Genomic DNA, 24,128 nt, shown 5'->3' with positions numbered 1-24,128 from the left:
AGGAACAAGAAGTGTGAGGTGGAGACAGGCTAGGTTGGGACACAAGGTCCAGTGGAGTGTGTGCTCCAGCCCAGTGCTCTCACGGAGCCCCGATCCTCAGCCGCCCTGGAAGAGGGGCTCAGTGCAGACAAGCCAAAAAAACTGCTGGGCCACCGGCGACCCCCACAATGGAACCTATGCTGGCGATTATGTCCTAAGCAGATACCCCTGTCCAAACCGGGGATGTAGGGCCTGGAAACTAGAAAATGCCAGGTCTGAGAGAGAGGAAAGAACAAGCCCAGCAATACACAGAGCTCTGTGTATTCAGAGGGAAGTTGGCAGGGTTGTGTTCGGGCAGAGAAACTCCGAGTGGTACAAAGGGACGTGCCCAGAGTGGAGAAATCATGCTAATTGTCTGCACCAGAGCTGAAGAACGCCACCCAAAATGAAGAGAGAAAGGGGAGCCCTGTCCAGCGCCTCCAGGGCCCTGCACCTCGCTCCTTTTGTCTACCTACTTCTGATTCAGCCAGGTAGGAGACCTGAAGGGTAAGAAACTCTAGAGAAAGGACCCCAGGCTTTGAAAGGAGAGGGAGGGGAGGGTGGAGGGCCTGAATGCTTTTGGGGTGGGAGGAGGGGAGAGAGCTCAGCGGTCGTGGGAAGCATCTCAGTGAATTCAGGCATTAGTGTTGAATGTATTTCTTCATTCCCTGTGCCTCCCGCACGGCCCCCCGGCCCGCTCCCCCAAAAGGCTGCATGACTTTGAAGCTCCCACGGCATTCAGTGCATTAGATGGAGGGCACTCTGCCACCGCTTATGGAATGACTCGTTGGCGTGGGCCAGTTCAACATTCTTTCCAAGGGATTATGGTGGGCTGGAGGGAGGGGCAGGGTAAACCTTGGTTTTGAGCCTCCTGAAACCCCTACTCCAGCTTCGGAGTATAGAACAGCATGGGAGATGAAAAGAAGCTTTGGAGATAATAAGTTTCCTGCTTTGGGATCGTAATCCCAATCTAACCATAATTCACTCCACACCATAGGCACTTACTTCCCGTAGTGCCCCCTACCATCTCCTCGGAGAATTGATCTTATTTTAAATGATGCAGATTTTTTATGTGTACACACACACACACATGCATAATTCCAGAGAGCAGAGGAATGCACAACAGATGCAGAGATCATTTTAATAAAATTCAGGCACTACTGTGAGTCAGATATGCAAATAATACATAGGAATCAGAAAGGTCACTTACCCTCATCCAGGAAGCTGTTTCTGGTGGTACAGGATGAGGGTGGGGGAATATCAGGGTGGTTTCCTGGTAGGAGGAATGCTTGCACTGAATTTTAAAGGATGAGAAAAATAGGTGGGAGTGGGAGTGGGCATTGTTGGGAAAACGGGCGAAGGGCAATAGCTTGAAATAGCATCATGTGTTTAGGCAAAGCCCAGCAGTTCATCATGCTGGAGAGGAAAGTGTGAATCGAGTTAGAAAAGAGCTCCCACCATTCTCAGAAGTCTGGCATATGATCTATAAGTGATGGATTGAGAAGGAGAATTAAATGATTTTTAATTAGGAGATGGGTAGGGTCATAAGTAGCTTCAGATATCTCACTCGATCTTCAGTGGGGCATTGGAGGGAAAACGAGAAGCAAATAAGAAAGAAAGCTTGTTATTAGCTCTCTACGGCAGCTATTACAAGTAACATAAACCGTATGTCTTAAACATCAGAAATTCATTGTCTCACAGTTCTAGAAGCCAAAAATTGAGGATCAAGGTATTGACATGGTCATGCTCCCACTGAAGTTATTGCATTGTAAGACTATACCATAATTTATTTATCTATGGAATTTTGGTTTTTTTGGTTTTGTTTTGATGCCAGGGATTGAACCCAGGGGCGCTTAACCACTGAGTCACATCCCCAGCCTTTTTTATTTTTTTATTTTGAGTCAGGTTCTCATTAAGTTGTTTAGGGCCTCGCTAAGTTGCTGAGACTGGCTTTGAACTTGCAATCCTCCTGCCTCAGCCTCCTGAGCTGCTGGCACTATAGGCATGCACTGGCTATCTATTCAATTTTAATAAACACTTTGGTTGTTTCTGAACCAACCCAACAAACTCAACCCCATTAGACTTTATGAATACAGTTGTTTTAAAACATTCTTGTATATGTCTTTTGGTAAACAGATATGCACATTTCTCCGGGGGAGACACCTTAGAGTAGAATTATTGACTTCTAGGGTGCATTAGTACATTTTTCATTACTGTGACAAAATACTTGAGGCTGGATAACTTTATAAAGTAAAGAGGTTGATTTAGCTCATGTGGCATCAGCTCAGCCCTAAACATTATTGAGAATGGGAGAGTAAGGAGGGAAAGATTATACAATGAGACAGAAAGCCATAAAATGACTGGAGGTCCCATGGTAGCCATGTTAATCCTTTCCAAGGGCACATGCCCAATCCCTAAGAACCTCCCAAAGGTTTCAATACCTCACCACACTGAGGACCAAGCCTACCAAACACGAACACTTGGAGGAAAGCTCTTAAACTATATCCAATCCATAGCATAGAGTATATATAAATTTGATTTTAGTAGATAGAGCACATTTTCAAAAGTAGTTGTATCAATTTACACTCCCACCAACATATAAGAGTTCCAGGTGATCCATATCTTTACTAACAATCGTATTTGCTTTTTCATTTTGGCCATCCTAATGAGTATTTCAATGGTACTTTTACAGTTTAAAATTACATTTCCATGATAATTAATCAAGTTGAGCTTTTTTCATATTTTTATTAGCCATGTGGATATCCTTTTTGTGAAGTGCCTATTTCAAGTCTTTTGCACATTTGTTCTACTGATTTATCTGGACTTCTAAAAAATTACTGACTTGTAGGAATTTTAAAAATAAAGTTTTGACATGAGTCCTTTTATAAGATTAATATATTGCAAATATCTTCTCCTGTTGTATGGCTTGCTTTTTCACTTCCTAAATGGTGAAATTGTATCTTTTAATGAACAAAAGCTCTTCATCATATGTGCCCAGTCTATTATTAGCTTCTTTTAGAATTGTCACTGTTGTGTCCTAAGAGATCTGAGTCTTCCCTCAAGTTGTGGAGATATTCTCCTGTTTTCTTTTCAAAATGTTGTTTCCCCTTCCACATTTAGATGTATAATCCATCTAGAATTAATATGTGTGTAAGATGTGATGTAACACAAATTCGTTCTTTTTCTACATGGCCCAGAACTATTTAGTGGGGGTAAGGGCTTTCCCCACTCCACAACAGTGTTACAAATTGAGAGAGAAATTGCCATAAATTGAGAGAAAATATTTAAGTCTGTTCTCTGTTCTCTTCTGTTATCTGTCTTGGTGCCATATCACCAAGTAAACCTCATGGGTTTTGATTAGTATTGTATTAAATTATAGAACAGTTTGGGAGAGCTGACAACTTAACAATAGTGATTGTTCTAATCCACAAACATGGTAAACCTCCATGGGCTATCTGAGTACATATTAGTTAGGTACATACTCCTGGACATCTACACTCTTTAGGGAGTAGATAAAAAACTCCTGGTCTTTCTCTTCCTGGATCTCAAAGGCTTTCTTCATAGTTTTTGTTTCTTGAATTTCTCTGACATCCCTCAATGATTGACACATTAAATGCTTTCACATTCTTGTGGTCCTTTGTAGGCCTCAACAGCATAATGACCTGAGAATACAACACAATAACACCAAAGTTCACACAATAAATGGCGCACCTATATAGTAATAATAGAGGAAGGAAGTTGTTTTCTCAGTCATCATTAGTTAGAAAGGATACTGAAAACCAAAAGCAGGGTCTAGTACAGTGGTACATTCCTGTAATCCCAGCAACTCAGGAGCCTGAGACAGGAGGATGGTAAATTCAAGGACAGACTGGACAACTTAGAGAGATTCTGTCACAAAATTAAAAATACTAAGGACTGGGGATGTAGCTCAGTGGTAGAGTGCCCCTGGACTCAATCCCTAGTACTGAAAAAAAGAAAGAAAAAAAAAAGCATATTTTTCCTTTTAGACGACAGAGCTGAGTGCTGCCCTTGGATTATTGTGTGCAGTTCTGGTTACTACACTTTAGAAGGAAGATAATAAAGCTGGAGAGAGCCCAGGCAAGGGTATCAATGGTGGCTAAAGGGATTGAGGGACTTCTCTATGGAGAAAGACCCAAGCAAAAAAATCCTTCAGATAAAAGGGTTGTAACTGCCCTGCAGCGTTAGAGAGTATGGATAAGGTATATAGAGAACAAATCCAAGAATACAAGTTTGGCACCACCCCACTAGCACTTTTCTTAAAAGTCAAATTTAAGACAAGTGCTGTTAAAAGGAAAATTTTGCTCAGCACAGGAAGTCCGTAAAACAGAGGAGATGGTGATTTTCTTAAGGGAAGAAGCTAAAAGGGGCACTTGAGGCTCCGTGCAGGTACATGCTTATATTTTGAAGCTTGGCTCTCTTCCATGTCACAACAGGTCAAATTCCTACTTGAGGGGGGCCTCTGACTGAACCCAGCACTGCATTGTTTAGGTTGATAGGAACAGCTTGCTGAGATGTTGATTTCCTTTTGTTCAGCCTCTGGTGGGAACAGGAGACTTTCTACATAATGATACCTCAGAGACAATGATTGAAAGTTAATTGCTTCTACAGGTTGAATAGTCCTAGTCTCTTTTATTTCCACCCTGGATTTGAGTTGCTAGCCATTTCCTCATTTCTGCGGCCTGCTTTGGCTCCTGTCCTAGTTCCCTGTGTCCCTTGAAAGCTGTGGAACCCTGAACTTAACACAGATTTTGATTCTGGCTAGAGTTTTTGGAAAACAGTGCTTGCTCAGTAAAGCAGTGTTTGTCAGCTTCTGAGAAAAACTGCTCTATTCACTTACAAACGTGTGCATGCAACCCTTTGACTCAAGGGTATCCCCACGTTCACAGGCATAAGGAGGACCCCACCTAGATGAGGGTAAGGCCTAAGGCAATCCTTAGTCTGCAGCTTCTCTAATGTGCCCCCTGAGAATAATCAAGTTTAAACTGGGAAAAAAAAAAAAAAAATCAAAATTGAGGGGGAAAGACATCACAAAAGGGCTCCTGGGACTTTGGAATGGGATAGAAAAAGTAGAAGACAGGGAAGCTCAAGAGAGGCCAGAGACTATAGAAGGGAGAGGAAAATTCCTTTCAGGTGCCCTTGAGACTGGGAATGTCACTGTCCAGCCTCCTGGAAGAAGGAAATAAAAAACCTCAAGGTTCGGGGCTTGGGATCTGTATTATTTTTTTATTGCTATAATAAAATATCTGAGACTGTGTATTTTATAAAGAAAAGAGGTTTATTCAGTTCATGGCTTTGGAGATAGAAAGTCTAAACAGCAAGGTGCCCTCTCTGGCAACTGCCGTCCCCCCATAACTGTATCACATCATAACAGATGGAATCAGTGAGTATGTGCAAGTGGGAGAGATCACATGGTAAAATGGGAAGCCAGAAAGTGGGGAGGAGTTAACTTTATTCTTTGGTAACAACTTACTCTATTCAGAATTAACTCAGGATCCCACAATACCTACTTTAATCCCTTGCAAGATCAGTACCCCCAATAATCTATCCAACTCCCACCTCTCAAAGGTTTCACCACCTCTTAATACTGCCACATTGGTGACTAAGTTTCCATGCATAAACCCTTGGAGGACAAACTACATCCAGACCACAAACAGGATCATTACACAGATTTGCTAAACTCTGAGAGGTCTCTCCACATATAAGCCTGAAGTGTAGACCACAATATTTTGGACAGGGTCTTGAGGAGGGTGGGGATAGATGTTCCCCAGCTATTGGGTCACCACCACTGTGGCCTTTAGTGAAGCTCTGTAATTTTTCTCAGGACCACCTCAAGTCATACATACTAAAGCCTGTTTGCCTACTCAGGGAAATATAAAAGCTTGCTTTTCCAAATCAAGCAGACCTCACACTTGCTAGGTAGGAATACCATTTAAATAATCACAGAATTTGGAAGAAACATTGTGGATCATGTGACCAAATGGATTCCAGTCTGAGACAGAGCTTCAGGGTTTCCTACTAGCTCCCCAAGATATCAGGGAAGACAGAAGTCAGGTCCTCACTACTCCTTTACCAAAGTAGGTGAGCTTGAACCATATTTCATTTATTTCCATTATTATATGAGATTTCGTAGGAACTTCTACAAAAAATACCTGAAAAGAGTTAATTTTGTCCATTCTACTGCTACCAAATTAAGACTTCCATTCCATAACAAGTATATAGCATTCGGATACACCTATGGCAGTTGTAGTCATTAGAACAGTCTTTTCTGCTGTTAAGGTTTTATGATTCTAACATACCTGGCTGGTGAAAGATCCTAGAATATTGGAGTTGGGAAAACTTGAGAAATCATCTGGTCCTACTGCTTCATTATACAAAGGAAGAAAGCAAGGCCAAGAGAGGTGAAGCAGTTGCCAATTGGCCTTTCCTTGAACTTTACAGAGTCAAGGAGCTCACTACTTAACAAAGCACTTGTTCCCAAAATTGATTGAACGTGATTTGTAAATAAAATTTTCTTTGATCTTCACAACCAAGTTTTTAGTTTAGTTTGGGCCTTCTAGACAAAAGAAGAGGAATAAAAATGGAAAGATCCAGCTCAACTTCCTCAACTCTAAACTGCAGTAGTGAGGAGTGAGAAATAAGAAAAAGAGAAAACTTCAGAGACAATGATTGTCAAAAGAAGCAGCTGGGGATGCCAAGGGGCTGGAGATCTGGCATGTGTGTGTCTATTCAGCTAAACTCACTCCTGTTCCCAACTGGCATCCTCTCCAGAACATCCTCTTTTGGGTGGTTAGAATGTTCTACCTGGCCAGGTGTCACCAATAAACAGCATTTGTTCCAAAATCTCCTAAGCTCCTAAGAAGTCTCATCATATTGGATGTGTCCATGAACAAGACAGTAAAAACCCCAGAATCACTAGGTTGGAATAAATCTGCAAGACCATCCAGCCTACTATTCATACTACCTATGGGGAATCTGAGCCCTAAAGTCTCCTAGGCTAGTAAGGCCCAAATCTCTGAGGCCCAATCTTGTATTCTCTCTACACAACAATAAATGATATACATATTGTACTTTATATTCCTATGAATGTGATAAGGGAGTTATTGTTATTATTCTTATTTTATAAAAGAGAATAATGGAGGTTTAGAAAGATTGCTTGCCCAAATTCACACAGCCTATAAGTGATAGGACCTAGTCTTGCAAGGTCCTTCTGATTCTAAACTCTTTGTTCTGCCCATCCATATCCCTCCTCTGTAAGGAATACAGATTGGGCCAGAGTTTGGATGAATTCCCCAAACTACCTACCCAGTTGCAGGACTGTTCTGCATTGGAAAGTCTAGGTAGATACTTCATGCATCTGGGGTAAGGATAGGGGAGGTTCTTGGTATGACTGGGAAATGCTCATGTTGTCTTCAGGCCCATAAGCCCCCTCTTTATTGACACTGTCTTATGTGTGTCTTATGACACACTCCTTTCCTTATGAATCTATGTTCCCATGATATCTCCATCTTCCACCATCCCCGTCCCTGATCAAGAAGATATGACAAATTCACCTTGATGTCTAAAGAACTACAAACCTCAGGGGGTAGGAATTTCTGTCCGTCTTGCTCTTGACGTATCCTGAAGTCATAGGAAAGGGCCAGGCACCTAGGAGCTGCTCAATAAAAACTTATATGAATGAAGTGAATGAAGTGTGGGCTAGGTGGACTCTTCTAGAAGGGGAAGGCAATGAGAAAAAGTGCCAGAGAGGCAGAAGGTCAAGTGAAAGAAGAACAAAGGGCCATGGGAGGAGCAGAAGGGCACAGAGCTCCTGTGGGAGAGATGGTACTGACAGAAGCAAAGCTGGCAGGGAGTGACAGTCCCAAAGGGGTGAGGCTTTAGGAGATCAGAGGGCTTAAAGGTGGGAGTGGGCTAAGTAACTGAGGGCCTTACTCTGTCCTCTCCACCATGGGCCTCTGTTCGCAGACCCCCTGGAGGGGGTGAACATCACCAGCCCAGTGCGTCTGATCCATGGCACAGTGGGGAAGTCAGCCCTGCTTTCTGTGCAGTACAGCAGCACCAGCAGCGACAAGCCTGTAGTGAAGTGGCAGCTGAAGAGGGACAAGCCCGTGACCGTGGTGCAGTCCATCGGCACAGAGGTCATTGGTACCCTACGGCCTGACTATCGAGACCGGATCCGGCTCTTCGAAAACGGTTCCCTGCTTCTCAGCGACCTGCAGCTGGCAGACGAGGGCACCTACGAAGTGGAGATCTCCATCACCGATGACACTTTCACTGGGGAGAAGACCATCAACCTCACTGTCGACGGTAAAGCATTCTGGCAGGGAAGGAGGCAGGACAGAAGACTGGGACTGGGGCGACACACTAGCTAGACCCAGGGAAGACCAACACAAAGGCTCTGAGGAGCTGAGAGTGAGCCACTGGGTGTTATAAGTTAAACTCAGAGCACAGCTAATGTAGATAGACTCCTTCTACATGCCAGAAACTATTCCAAGTGCTTTGCATGTGTCGACTCATTTAATGTTTATAATGATCTAAGGATAGTTAATGTCATTCTCCCAGATGGAGGAAATTGAGACGCAGAAGGGTTGAATAACTTGCTCAAGTTAACAAAATTAACCGAGCCAAAATTTGAGCCCAGGGAGTTGGGCCTAGGTTATTCTAATAAAATATTTTCCAGGTGGGGTCAATTTAAGACATCAAACCCCAGTGGTTGCTAGGTGCAGTGGCACACACCCTAAAATTGCAGGTACTTGGGAGGCTGAGACAGGAAGATGGCAAGTTCAAGGCCAGCCTTGGCAATTTAGCAAGACCCTGTCTCAAAACAAAAATAAAAAGGTCTGGGGATGTAGCTCAGTGGTAGAGTGCCAAACCAAAACAAATAAACACACACACACACACACACACACACACACACACACACACACACAGAGTGGTGTTGGAAAGGTGTTTGGGAAGACAGGGATAAAAGCAGATACCATGGCTGTGTCATTTAGTATTGTTTCCCCTGGGCCTATTAGGTAACGAATAGTGAGTGAATGAATGAAGAAATGAATTATGGGAAAGAACTAGCTGATGATTCCTGAAAGGTATTCTTAGCCTACAGAAGGTAATGAATAGTGAGTGAATAAATGAATGAATGAATGATGGGAAAGAACTAGCTGATAGATCCCTGAAAGGTATTCTTAGCGTACAGAATGAGTTATGGTATGGTGTGTCAGAAGACAGAGAGTTAAGAAGGGAAAGGGAGAAACTTTTTAACCCATGACTCAGTTTCCTCCACCTTTGGGGCTCAGTGCCCATTTCAAGGCCACAGGTGTTAGTGGCTTCAACCACTGTGCTGGAGCTGAGTGAGGCTTTCACCCTGAACTGCTCGCATGAGAATGGCACCAAGCCCAGCTACACCTGGCTGAAGGACGGCAAGCCCCTCCTCAATGACTCGCGAATGCTCCTGTCTCCTGACCAAAAGGTGCTCACTATCACCCGAGTGCTCATGGAGGACGATGACCTGTACAGCTGTGTGGTGGAGAACCCCATCAGCCAGGTCCGCAGTCTGCCTGTCAAGATCACCGTGTACAGTGAGTCTCACTGCCCACCCCAGAGGCAGGTGCCCACTGAGACAAAGAACATCCTAGAGAGTGATCCTGGAGGGAGGGAGAGGGAGCAGAGACGGGTCAACTAGCAACAGGTGGGAAGAGGGCTGTGTGCAAGTTCCACTCTCAGTCAGCCATGCTACCTGAGGGTCCTTCTCGTCTCCTTCCACTGCTCTCTCCACCACATCTGCTGCCCCTCTGAAGTCTCTCCCACTTCTCCACTTCTCTCTACATATAGGAAGAAGCTCCCTGTATATCATCTTGTCTACAGGAGGCATATTCCTCCTTGTGACGTTGGTGACGGTCTGCGCCTGCTGGAAACCCTCCAAAAAGTCTAGGTAACTCTTCAAGTTCCATACCCCGAGCACTCTGGTCCTTTCGTCCATTTCAACCCCAAGCTCTATTATTTGTCATCATCATCATCATTATACAGGGGCACTTGTCTGATTTTTATTTTTTTATTTTGGAGAGGCCACTGCTCCCAGCCTATTTTCTTAAGTCTCTCTAAATTCCTTGCCTCCCAAGATTGTACACCCCTTCCCAGGAGATGTGCTTTTCTATTGTGCATGAATTTGCATCTTGTGCTCACCACTTCTGACCAACTAGTGCTATTCACAATAGCTTCACTTGCTGAGCATCTTTTTTTGGGCCAGGCACTGTGGCTGATGTTAGCAAGCTACCTTTTAGTTCTGATTACCTGCAGTTTACAGATAAAGACACTGAGTCTCAGGCTGGACTGAAGACTTGCTTACAATCAGAGTGCTGGAGATGGCCTCAATGCAAACCTAGGTGTGACCTGTTTAAAAGCTCATGGACTCCCTCCTACTGCCACCACACCCATCTTCCTGTCATAAGGTTTCTTTAATGGCCATCAGAACCAGCCCCAGTCCCCATCTTTTTCTGCTCCTATTCAATACCTGTTTTTGGTGGGGGGATTGGACTGCTTCATAGGAAGAAGAGGAAGCTGGAGAAGCAAAACTCCCTGGAATACATGGATCAAAATGATGACCGCCTGAAACCAGAAGGTGAGCCCACTCACCTATGCCATGGGCACTGAGAGCAGTGGGATGCTGGGAAAAGGCAGAAATGGGTAACAACAAAGTCAGCTCTGCTGGACCCCTTCCTCCACCAACCTGCTCCAAGACTTCGGAGTAGGGAGAGGCGCAGCCAAGGTAGGACCTCAAGTGTTCAGATATGTTGTTGGTGGTGGTGGTAAGGTCTTGACTAGCCACAGGGAGCAAACAGCATAGGTGTTGGTTGGTGGAGAGGGTCTGTACCTGGCTGGCCACCCTATTCTTTCCGCTGTGCAGCAGACACCCTCCCCCGAAGTGGAGAACAGGAGCGGAAGAACCCCATGGCCCTGTATATTCTGAAGGACAAGGTGAGCAGCTCTGGGGTGGGTATCTCGCCTCGCGCAATGCAGTGAACTCCTACCACATTCTCGAGATCCTTACCATATTAGTATACGTTTATAGCACTCGGAATATTTGTGAAACCTTTGCGTCATGCCTGTTCTAGAGATTGAAAAATAAGGCTGAGCAGGGTGAAATGACGTGCACAGTATTAAAAGAGTAAATAAGTAGCAGATATGGGTTTTAACCTAGGTCTTTGGACACCAGTTCTGGAGATTTCCCCCATTATTCCATGTCTAGGTCCCAGGCTGTCGAAGACAGATGGAAAGAGGAAAATATAGGGACAAAGCACTCTATGCACGTCAACATTTCCTGCGCACCTATAATGTGCCAGACCCCATGCTAAGTGTGATGTGTTCCAAGAAAAACCAAATCCATGTATGCCGCCTTCCAAGAGATAGGAGTGTGGAGGAAACTGGGACTCTCAGTGTCCCAGCGCCCTCTAACCCCAGGCACACTTCCCAGATTGGGCCGGCTGTCCTCTGACCCCTGCAGTGCGTGTATTTGCAGGACTCCCCGGAGCCCGAGGAGAATCCCTCTCCAGAGTCTCGGAGTGCGACAGAGCCCGGCCCGCCCGGTTACTCCGTGTCGCCGCCTGTGCCTGGCCGCTCGCCCGGGATGCCCATCCGCTCAGCCCGCCGCTACCCGCGCTCTCCAGCGCGCTCCCCGGCAGCGGGCCGAACGCACACGTCGCCACCTCGTGCTCCGAGCTCGCCGGGCCGCTCGCGCAGCGCCTCGCGCACACTGCGGACTGCGGGAGTGCACATAATCCGCGAGCAAGACGAGGCCGGCCAGGTGGAGATCAGCGCCTGAGCCCGCCAGGGACCTCGGCAACGCGCCCAGCCCCTGCAGCTCACTGCCGGGGGTGAGAGACCGGGAAATCCCGGCGCCCCAGGCCCGGGTAGAAGGGAAGGCGGGGCGGGGAGGCGTGTGTGAGCATGCGCAGACGGGGGTTCGCCGCGGAGCGGTGAGGATGATCCGATGGTGAAACTGGGCTGCGTTTGCTCTGGATTTACAGGCTGTGTTCTCAGTGGGTGTGGGTTGTTCCCTCTTAGGACCATATAGATAATTACATTTATGGCCCAGTCCCTGAAAGGGTCTTATGAAAACTAACATCAGTAACCTAACCCGCATGACTATCCTGTGCTATTTCTAGGGAGATCGTTTGATTTCCACCCACCTCCCTTTCCTCCAAAAGAGCACCTCACGGTGCCTTTTTTTTTTTCTTTTTTGACAAGCCCAGATTGGATAGGCAATTTGCCCCAAACGCACGACAGTCCTTAATTAAGAAGTCCAATTGCGGGGTGGGTGGGGAGGAGAAGTTCGATGACTCTGAGCACGGAGGAACATTGTGAAGGCAACGTCTTAGAACCTGAGCTCTAGCAAGGGCAAGGCACTCAAGCCTCCGTACTTGGCCTCTTTTCAAAGCCTCCCTCAGCAGCATGCCATGACAAACCTTCTTTCTGTTATCGTTCATGAAAAGAGGAGACGGGTGGGTTCATTCCTACGGAGAAGTGCATGCCCACTCCTCTGACCCATTAGCTATGTCAGGTGGGGAACTGTTTTTAACACTTCACCCTCGGCCTTCTGCCTGACTTCCTTACAAAACAAGCCTTTCAAACAATCATCATCCAGGAAGGTTCTTGAACTCCCTCAAGCTATTAGAGAATAAGATTTTTATCTATAGAAAAATGGGGCGGGGAGACACTGTGGTGGGGTGGAGGGGAGAAGCTGGTTGCTTCCCAGCATGTCAGGGTAACAGCGATCCAACTCTTGGCCTCCTGCGCCCACTTACCTGGCTCCAAGATGCACAGATCCCAGTCACTGAACAAGGCAAACTCCTTAATCATACTAACATCTGAATATGGAGAAGCTGAGCCACTGTGTAGCCAGACCATGCCCAGGCCACTGCTTCTTAGGATGGTTTGGAAAAGAGGCAATAATCTACCATGTGAGGAGAGAAGACAGTAAAAAATTTCAAAGAGAAGGAGGTATTTTCCTGGATATCGGTCCTCTCCTCCCTGATGCCCCCAGGGGCCCTTGTATGCCCGGTTGCTTCCAACTCCTAAATTCCAGCTCTGATTTTCCACCATCCCAATCCCAAGGCCCTTAACCCCACGTCATCCACACAGGGGCACACTTTGCCCTAGCCCCAAGGGCAATAAGATTTCTTGTTTCCCCCCTCTCTGCTCTCAGTCCACAGTGTGCCTCTCAGCTTCCTGTCCCTGTGTACTTCCCCAGGCTCATGTGAGCAGGTGTCCCTTAGCCAGAACCCATCCCTTAACCTTCCCCAGTGCTTCATCCATCATGAGATAATGCATGGAGAGGAAGATTACTTAGGCAGGTGGGAAATGCAAGACTTGAAGAAGGGGGTACCTGCTGGTCAGCCCTGAGACACAGGGATGGAGATTAGGATGAGATGAGAGCACACACACCCGGTGCTGAACCCCTGAGGGGCCGGCTTGCCAGGCTCAAGCCAAATCTGCCTTAAATTGGGAGGGGAATAAGTAAGGAAGTATTTTTTGTTTTTGTTTTTGTGTTCTGTTTTGTTCTTCATCTTTGTATTACTAGCATCTAGCAGAGTGCCTAGCACATACTGGATGCTCAATAAACTTTTGATGAAATGACTTTATTCTGCTTAATCAAGGAGAATAAAACTTAAATACAATTTCCTTTTTCTCTTCTCTTTCGCCATCCTTTACCCTCTTTTTAAATCCCAAATTGCCCACTCCAAAATCATCCCTCATTCATTTGTTCAGATGTTCTTTTATTTATTCAACAAACATTTATTTATCCACCATGGACCAGACCCTGTACTAGACAGTGGAGCATAACGGCATAACCTTGCCATGACCTCTACCCAGAAGACAATCTTATGGAGGAAGACAGATGAGGAAGTAGATTGTTATAATAAAGTGTGTAAGATGCGATGACAAAAGGAGATTCAAGTTGCTCTGGGAGCACATAGGAAGGTCACCCTACCCACATTAGGGATTGTCAGCAAAGGTATCTTGGAGAAAAACAGGTTTGAGGTTAATCTTAGAAGGTTAATATGAAGGATGAGAGGACACATTTCAAACAGAGAGAGAAGCATATATAAAAGCTTGGGAGCCCCCCTGGTTGTACACACTTGTAATCCCAGTGACTTGGGAGGCCGAGGCAGGAAGATCCGAATTTGAGGCCAACTTCAACTTAGTGAGACTCTGTTAAAAAAATAAAAAGGACTAGTACCAAAGAGGGAAAAAGTTGGGGGGTAGAAGACACATGGAGAATTCAGGATACTAAACCATAGCAATGGATGAGATTCTTTTAGGAGATTGTATAAAGTGGAAAGTGAAGAAGTTTAAAGATATATCTCTGATGATAGATTAAAAGGACCTCACCAAGGAGGCTAAAAGGGCATAGCCCCTGAGATAAGAAGAAATTTAGGAGATAATGGCATCCAACAATCAAAGAAGAGGGCTTCCAGAAAGAGGGAGCATCTGGGACTGTAGGGGGGGGGTCACATATGAAAAGGAATTAAAAGTGCACATTAGGTAGAGCGCTTGCCAAGCATGCAGGAGGCCCCTAGTTTGCTCCCTGACACCCTAGAAGCACACAAAATGCATATTAAATTTGTCAGCAAGAGGATCATCGATCAATTTAGCATAAGTAGTTTCAGTCATATAGTGGAAGTTAAAACTGGATTGCAATAGGTGAGAAGTAATTGACATGTGGAACTTCTGCTAAATACCCGAGAGGTCTTCCTGTTTCAAAACAACTAGGTCTTGCTTAAACTAACATTTGTGTTTTATTATTGACCTGTGAGAGATGGGGGAAATTTCCAAGGGGCCAGAAACAAAACAAAATTAAGAAGTTCAGCAAGTTCAGAGTACTTTGTACTTGTAAAATGTAGGATTGCCCTGGGGCACATGTTTATATTGTCACTGGAATGAAAGACTAGACTTATAGCAACAACGAGTTGGCAAAGCAATTGTTTTTTTTTTTTTTTTTATTTTGGTGGCGCTGGGGATTAAACCCAAGGCCTCAAACATGCCAGGCAAATGCTCTAGCACTAAGCCACATCCCCTGCCCTACAATAGCAAGGTGGGAGAATCAAATTGAGTTTCCTGGATTAAGATGGTACCCAGAAAGGGGTCCCTAGTTGGTATCATCTCACACTCTTAACAAATAAAAATGCACATACTCCCTGAAGAAAAACTCATAAAATTTTCACAGATTAAGACCAACCGAAAATGAGTTACAAGTAAAGGTCATTAAACACACAGGAAACAAATCACCATGAATGAGTGTCAGAAGATCTAAGAAGCAATAGATTTAAATGCCTGAAGCCTTGAGATATTGATTATCAGAGAAATAAGGTAATTACAGAATACTTAAAGAAATAGAATACAAAATTACAAAAAAATGAATAAGAAATAAGAGACCATAAAAAGTGATCAAATTTGAAAAGGAACAGTAAAGAACCTTTATAAATTAAAATACAAATTATGAAATAAGAATGTAACTGAAAGGGTTATATGGCACATTAAATACAACTAAATAGAGGGTTAGTTAACTGGAATGAGTCTGAAGAAATTATTCAGAATAAGGTACAGTGAGACAAGGACATAAAAGATACTTTTAAAAAGAGGTTAAGGGTATGGTATATATAATTAAAAGGTGATAAATTTTATAAAGACCTCAAAGGAGAGCACAGAAAGAATGAAAGGGAGGCCATATTTTAAGGTTAATGAATGGAAATTTGCTAGAACTCATGACAAAAATACATAAACAGAAAGGTTAACAAACAAGAAATATAAAATGATGTCCATATCTACAGAACATGTACTAAAAGTAGAGTATACTAAACACAAAAAGAAAAATCTTAAACAGAAAAGTGGACTTGTACATTTAGAGGAAAATCATCAAGAAGTAAAATAATCATCAGGAAGTAGAATAATATCTTCAAAGCAATAATAATTAGTATTGTACTTAACAAAAAAAATTTCAAATGTGAGAATAAAATAAAGATAATATTTTAAAACTAGGAGTTTATATTAACAGTACAGGAACTTCTAACAGACTTATATTACAAGAAGAAGAAAAAATTTTGAAAAGAAAGGTTTGATATGCAAGAAAGAATGGTAACCAAGTAAATTAGTAAATAGATAGGCAAATCTAAATAATGCCTTATAAAATGATAATAATATCTCATTTGTAATTTTCAAAACCTGGCAAATAAAAGATAGAAAATTAATAGGACTTATACTGGGAGGGACATCATGAGAATTAAACTACCCCAAGGTTCTTGAACCCTTTGGAAAGGGAGAAAAGATATTAACATCATATTTAATTAAATATTCAGGGGAAATTATTACCATAACCACTAAAAGAATAGAATGAAAATGTGCAGGTTCCAAACCAATAGAGGAAAACAGATTAAGAAAACAAACACAAATTTAATTTTTTTCCAAGTCAAGAAAAAGGAGAGACATAGAAAAGTGGGGTAATACAAAGCCAAAAATGAAATGATAGAAACAAGGCCAAATTATAACTGGCTTAAATTTGCCAATTAAAACACAAAGATCTGCCAGAGTGTATTTATTAAAATCTAGCCACGTGTTATTTAAATGACATACAGCCAAAATAATAATTTAGAAAAGTTGAAAATAAAGTAACAGAAAAGGTATGCCAGGAAAATACTAAACAGAAGGAAGTTCAGGGAACTATTAACATAAAACAAATGGACTTTAGGACAAGAAGCAGCATGACCTTATTATTTCTTGGTTGCCTGAGAAAGTGCTGGCTTATTCTTTATCATTACTAACATGCTTTTTGCATTATTTTGATTTTGTTATTATAATAAAACACCTGAGGCAGGCTTTATAAAGAAAAGAGGTTTATTCAGCTTCCAGTTCTTGAGGTTTAAGGGCACGTCACAAGCACTGCTGAGAACCTCATGGTGGATGGCATCATAGTGCTGAGAATGCTTGCAGGAGTGAGAGATTATATCACCAAACAGGAAGCCAGAAAGAGACTCAGGGGTCAGGCTCTGGCTTTTATAACAACCTGCTCTCAGGAGAACTCACTCCAGGAGACCAGCATTCTCATCTGAAGGCAACACCTCTAATGACCTAAGGACCTTCCACTAGGCCCCACCTCTTAAAAGATCTCACCTTCCAACATCACCACACTGAGGATCAAACCTCCAATACATAAGCCCTCTGTATTCATGGGTTCCACAACCAGCAGATTCAACCAAACGCAGATTCAAAATATTCATAAAAAAGATTACATCTGTACTAAACATGTACTACTCTTTTCTTGTTATCAATCTCCAAACAATACAGCATAAAAACTATTTGCATAGCATTCATATTGCATTAGCTATCAAGAAATAATTTTTAAGCATATAGGAAGATGTGTGTACATTATATGCAAATATTATAGCATTTTATATAAGGGACTTGAGAGTCTCAGAGTTTGGTATCAGAGAGGCCTCGTGGAATCAGTTTCCCGTATATACTTAGAGGCAACTGTAATTAACCTCAAAAATATATGAAAAAAATTAGATAGCATTATAGAAGAAAATTTACAAATCTACATTTACAGTGGAAGGTTTCAGTGTATCTCTCTTAATTACCAATTTGTCAAAATAGACTTAAAAGATAGTGAATTTCAAAGTACAAGCTTGGCTTTCTGAAAATAAGTAAAAATTGATACCAATTAAAAAATATATATTCTTCTGAAGAACATATAAAACACTTTCCAAAAGTTGACCATTTGGTAGGACACAAAGTAAGGCTCAATATTGAAGAACTGAGATCATACAGACTATATTCTCTAAAAATTAAATTAAAAATCAATAACTAAAAATTAATATAAAATTCAATTCAAGTTATTTAGATTTAAGAACACATTTCTTAATAATTTATGTCAAAGAAGAAATCACAATAGAAAAATTTAAAATTTAAATAAACCATAATAAAATACTATATATCATAACCTATAAGATTATAAAATTTGCAAGATGCAGAAAAAATGTCATTAAGAATAAAGATTTTAGCTTCATATTCTTATGTTAACAAAGCAGAAAGGCTGCAAATTTAAAAGCAAAGCATCCAACATAGTGTTACAACAACCCAAGAAAGTCAAAGTAAGTAGAATAGAAGAAATAATAGAGATAAATCAGAAATTAGTACAATAGAAAAAGAGTGATGGTAGAGCAGATCGACAAAACCAAGTATTAGTTCTCTAACAAGATTATTTAAAATGTTAATCTCTGGGAAGATTGAAGGAAGAAAAAGAAGGAACAGATACAAATAATATTCTGAATAAAAAGGAGAAAAATGATCCAGTGCATATGAAAAGGAGAATAAGAGGACAATATGAACACAATTTCAAACTTAGACAAAATGGAAAAATTTCTAGAAAAAAATTATCTTACCAAAACTGACTCAAAAAGAAGTAGAAAGCCTGATTGATCTTCTAACTATCAAAGAAATTGAATCAGAAACAGAAATTAAAATCTTACTACAAAGAAATCATCAGCTCTGAGAACTGTACAAACATAAAGGTGTGGTATCAAACTATGGGTTTAAACTGTTGGAAGCATTATAAACAATCATTTCACACTAGATTGTATAAGGATATTGGCTGTGATGAGACGCACTGCATTTTTTTTTCAGTAGTGAATTTTATGAAACCCTCTTCCCATTCAATAGACATTTGTTAAAAGAGCATTGTCGTTGGTGTTGACAGGGGAATGTGTGCCTTCATTGTATTTGGGCCTTATATACTACATTTTTGAATTAAATTAATGTGCCTTAAAAAAAAGAAAGAAAACATCAGCTTAAATGGTTTTATAGGTGAGTTTTATCAAACATTCGGGAGTGGATGATTTTCATTTTACACAAACTTTTCCAGGAAATATAAAAAGAGTAAATACTCTTGAACTCATTCAATGAGGTCAGCAAAACTCTGACATTAACATGAGACAAGCAAAGAGAAAAAACATTACAAGTCAATCATGAACATAAGTTGTGAAACATCTCAATGACAACATAAATAAATTGATCCAAGAATGTGTAAAAGGGGCATCTATCATGACCAAGCTCTATGCCAGGAACGCAAAAATAATTTAACATTAGAAAATTCATAAATTCTAACAAACTTTAACAAAATTAAGGAGACAAACTTTCTCAATAGATGCCAAAAATCATTTGTAAAATTAAATATTTAATAGTGATTAAGAGCACTTAAAAAACTAGAATAAAGGGAAATAAACAAAAAGAAACTTTTAAAACCTGATAAATAGTGTCTACAAAAATAACAGTGAACATGATACTTAATGGTGAAATGTTAGAAGTGTTCATTTTAAAATGAAGAAATAAATAAAGATGCAATCACTCCCGTATTCAATATCATACTGGTACAGCAAGAGTAACAGTAGTACAAATATTGGAAACAAAAGCCAAAAGAGCCTTTATATTTTAATTATGTGATCTTCACATGGCAAATTTGAAACAATCAACCAATTATTAGACATATTCTCACGATACCTCAGTTTTCTTGCTGTATAAAAAATCACCTCAAAATTGAGTGACTTAAAACAATGACAATTTTATTTGCTTGCAGTTCTTCATATCAGCAATTTGGCTGGACTCAAATAAGCAATTCACGTGCTGTTGCTACCTGGGGTCACTTATGAGACCATATCATCTTAACAGCTTGAGCTGGAGCTGGATGCCTACCTGGCCTCCCTCACATGTCTGGTGATTGTGCTGGCTGTAGGCTGGTAGGTTTAGGAGTCCCCAACTACAGGTCCATCTCTGCTCTCTGTGGCTAACCCAAGCTTTTTCACATGGAAGTCTCAGAGTTGTGTACCACAAGGCAAAAGAGTAAACCTCCAGGCCTCTTAAGGTTTGGTTTTGGTTTCTGGGACATCACTTTTATTACATTCTGTCGATGAAAGCAATTCACAAGGCCAGCCCAGCTTCAAGGGGTTGAGAAAACCATTTTCTTCTTGATAAGAGGAAATATAAACATTCTAGAGGGACAAGCATAAAGGATGGTAAGGATTATTGCAGCTATCTTTACAAATGATCTACAACAGGTTTAACAAGTTAATTATAATATGTGTAAGATCTACATAGAACAAATTACAGAACTTTATTGAAAGAAATTAAGAAGATCTAAATAAAAAAGAGGGATATATGTTTATGAAGAAGACTATATTATAAAATGTTGGTTCTTTCTACATCTTCAATCAATTCTAGTAAAAATTTTACAAGGTTTTCAAGGCATTTGACAAGCAGAAGACCCCAAAATAGCCAAGACACCCCTGAAAAAGAAAGGAGGGAAATAGCTTGAAGTGAGGATTTTGAATGGTCTTATCACAAAGAAATGATTGAGATAATTGAAACCTACATATCCTGAGTTGATTATTACACAATATATAAACACATAAAACCTCACACTGTCCCTCATAAAGATGTACAATTATTGTTTGACAATTTAAAAGCACATTTATAAAAAGAGAAAGAAAACAATGACATATTTTAAAAAGAAAACAGAGAGGTGAGAAGAGGATCATCCTACCAGATAACAAAGCTTATTATACAGCTCTAAAATTTGAGATAATGTGGTATTAATGAAGGAATAGACTAGTGAACAAGATATATATCATATATATTTGATACATGTATATATATATAGATATAGCTATATGTGATACATCTATATAGCTATATATAGATATATTTATAGATATTATATCTATGTATAGATATGATATCTATATCTATAGATATATATGATATATATACAGATAGATCTGTAGATACATATCAATATTTGATGTATGATGAAGGATTCATAACAGGTCACAGAGACTAAGCAATAAATAGTGCTGGGATAATTTGTTGCCACCTGAAAAAGTGTATTCCTATTCAAGCCATATAAAATAATCTATTAGTGATATATCAAAGACTCAAATGTGAACATTTTAAACTTCTAGAAGAAAATATGGGTTAACTAATTTTTACTTTCCTGTAGAGGAAGTTTTTAATAATAGAAATAACATACTAAATGTAAAAATAAATATTAATAAATGTATCAGCAGGAAAATTAAGAACTTCTTTTATAGTACAGAAAGAAAATATCAGGCCAAACTTATTTTTGCAACATCTCTAATCCTGAGAGAATTATTATCCAGAATATAAAAACTCCTGAGAGTTACTGAGATAAAAACAAATAAGTAATAGAAAAATGGGCAAAAAAAAAAAAAGAAAGAAAGAAAAATGGGCAAATACATGAAAAGACACTCAGTCTTATTATTTTTAAACGAAATAAATGCAAATGGGACAACTATAAAATACTATTTTTTGTACTAGACTGGCAAAAGTTTAAAAGTCCACCAACTGTTCTAAAGATGTGCTTTAAGGTTTTCGATACAACTACTTTGGAAAACAATTGGTCAGTATTATCTAAAGTTGAATATCAGTATGACACAAGGCCCAGAAATTCTACTTCTAGGTTTATTTCCTAGAGAAAACCTTAAACATTAGAATTATATTGGGAGATTATTTTATTTAATTTTATGCTGTTAAATCAGAATACCTAAGGCTAAATAATTTATAAAGAATGGAGATTATTTCTTACAGCTTTAGAAGCTAGAGAGTCCAAGGTCCAGAGGTCTATATCTGGTCAGGCCTTCTTGCTACATAATCCCATGGTGGTATAAGGACAAGAGAGAACATGAGAGATGGACTCACAGCCTCAAGTCCTTTTATAATTGACTTTAGGCCCCACTCCCAACAATTGCATTGAGAATTAACTTTCTAATACATACTCCTGAGGGGATATATTCAAACCAAAGCAGAGTTGTATAAAACAAAGACACAAGGCAGCACTGTTCACAATAGAAAAAGAACTACTTGATTAGACACTACATAGAAAGGAAATTATTAAAGGCATTCTTCTGCAAAGAATCACAGAATGCACTTTCTTCCTTATAGCACCCAATTCAGGGCAAAGTCTTGCTTTCTTAGATCGTTCTCAAAATTATCCAGTCATACCACCCATCCTATAATAGTTTCTTTCTAACAACCCTCTTACTGAGACACTGCACAGTTCCCCATGGAATGCACACTCTCTAGCTGTAAGAAATAATAAACCCAGCATGTTCAACACCAGGTGTGTTTTGGTGGTCTTTGACTGAGGGTTATTGACAAGATGAACAAAGTATACTAACTGATCTCCCTTCTTTCTAGACATGTGCGCAGATGGTTAAATATTGATATTAGCTCTTATTCAAAATCTTCAAATGGATGTGTTTGCTGTAGGTGTGACCCACAATCATTGGTGTTTAGAAAGTGGAGAACGTGTGAGGTTTAGGGTATCGCATGTGATTTCAGGTCCCAGGGAAGGACCAGGCACTAGGGAATAAAAGTTGTGCCAGCGAAGTGCCATCAGGGCAATTTTTCCTGCCAGCAAAGAGGAAGTACAGTGTCCTCTCTTGACTCCATTTCCCTCCAGCTTTTGGCATTTTGAAAGAAAGATGAAAATTTATAGAGATTGAGACCAAGCTGACTCAAGCCCAAAGGAAAGAAAAGAAACAAGAACATAAAAACGGATTAGATCTCAAGGTTCCAAAATGGCTAGGTATGATTGGGACTGGCTGTGGTTATACTAATCAGGGAGATGGGTATGCTGCCCCAGAATGCTTAAGGACAATTCAAACAGGTCTTGTGTTTTCAACACACTTTTATATCCACTATTCGTAAGACTCATGCAGACATTTTATAAATGACAAAATGGGTTCAGAGAGTTTATACAAATTATTCAAAATCTCTTGGTTCATAAGATATAGAAGCAAGACCTCATCCCCCTTGAGTTCATTCCTTTTACCGTGACAACTTGGCCAACTGGAGCCTCCAGCTGCATATTCAGAAAACATACCACAGGAAGTCGGAGAAGCCAGGAACCGGATGAAGAGGAACTTCCTCTGAAGGGTCACTCAGAAGAGCTCCTGACCCTTCTCTCTCCTCCCTCTTACAAACAACTAAGGAGTTATTCACAAAAATACAAAACACTACAACTGGGGTTGAAGAACGGTAGTTGTTAAACTGGCCACTGGACCTGCATAGCCCCAGAATAGTCTCTCTGAAATAACAAAAGGAAGCGGCTTCCATCCATCCACATCATCCCCATGACTCACGCAGTCAGCTCTTCCTTAGTTTGTGGAAATGAGACAATCGTGGTGCTGATGTGACAGGTTGCTAGAAATGGGCATTGTGACCTCTGGAAGCCATCCAGACACATCGCCCTGTTGGGAAGTTCCATTGGCAATCACTCCATGTATCCCTGAATGTCCTGGATGTCTGGACTGAGTAAGGAGAAGTAACCCTAATGTCCTACAGTAAAGGCTCAGAGTGATTAGCCCTCCTCTTCAGTTCTTAGCACTTGACTCTTCAGAGTCGGGGCATAGGGAGTGGTTGTTCAGAAGGCCATCTCTAGGCATGGGGCAAGTGGCTGTGGTATAGGGACCATTCCTCAGCTGCCACACTCTCTGGGGCTCCATCCCTATGGCATAGCACCAGACTCACCTTGTCTCACCTGTCCGTTCTCACTCAGCTGAGGACAGGCTAGCGATGGATTTGAATTTCTTTGAGACTTGTCTTCTTTTCCCTCAGGGGCAACACATAGCCTCTTTCTGGATTATAGAAACTTGAGTAAAATGAAATCTTAGAGTTGTTTTAATTTGCATTTCTCTAATTACTGGAGACGTTGAACACTTTTTCATATGTTTATTAATTGCCTGTGTGTCTTCTTCTGTGAAGTGTCTGTCCAGTTCCTTGGCCCATTTATTGATTGGGTTCTTTGTATTTTTGGTGTTAAGTTTTGTAAGTTCTTTATAAATTCTGGAGATAAATGCTCTATCTGAAGTACGTGTGGAAAAGATTTTCTCCTGCTCTGTAGGCTCTCTCTTCATGTTCTTGATTGTATCCTTTGCTGAGAAAAATCTTTTTAGTTTGAATCCATCCCATTGATTGATTCTTGCTTTGATTTCTTGTGCTTTGGGAGTCTTGTTGAGGAAGTCTGA

General features: G+C 40.9%; 1 protein-coding gene across 2 annotated transcripts; it reads left to right on the top strand.

Moving 5' to 3' along the window:
* The first annotated feature begins 107 nt into the window (after positions 1-107).
* Positions 108-13,668, top strand: HEPACAM (hepatic and glial cell adhesion molecule). 2 transcript variants are annotated; one of them, XM_079105436.1, is made up of 7 exons: positions 108-509; positions 8,002-8,343; positions 9,333-9,614; positions 9,868-9,967; positions 10,581-10,654; positions 10,943-11,010; positions 11,552-13,668. In XM_079105436.1, exons 1-7 carry the CDS (start codon positions 425-427, stop codon positions 11,852-11,854), a joined length of 1,254 nt encoding a protein of 417 aa, XP_078961562.1. In that variant the 5' UTR covers positions 108-424; the 3' UTR covers positions 11,855-13,668. The 2 variants fall into 2 exon arrangements, with proteins under 2 accessions (XP_078961562.1, XP_078961561.1); XM_079105435.1 differs by having other exon boundaries at positions 10,940-11,010.
* Positions 13,669-24,128: the final 10,460 nt, after the last annotated feature.

This window comes from Sciurus vulgaris (assembly GCF_902686455.1).
Source record: "Sciurus vulgaris genome assembly, chromosome: 11".
NCBI classification, from domain to species: Eukaryota; Metazoa; Chordata; class Mammalia; order Rodentia; family Sciuridae; genus Sciurus; species Sciurus vulgaris.
The sequence above is the reverse complement of the archived record's forward strand: the minus strand, read 5'-3'. Positions and strand labels throughout refer to the sequence as shown.

What these genes read in the sequence shown, in the direction of transcription:
- HEPACAM (XM_079105435.1), top strand. Translation starts at nt 425, where the DNA reads ATGAAGAGAGAAAGGGGAGCCCTGTCCAGCGCCTCCAGGGCCCTGCAC. An exon ending in TGACCGCCTGAAACCAGAAG is followed by an intron (nt 10,655 to 10,939) that starts GTGAGCCCACTC and finishes TCCGCTGTGCAG; the next exon opens with CAGACACCCTCCCCCGAAGT. An exon ending in TGTATATTCTGAAGGACAAG is followed by an intron (nt 11,011 to 11,551) that starts GTGAGCAGCTCT and finishes GTGTATTTGCAG; the next exon opens with GACTCCCCGGAGCCCGAGGA.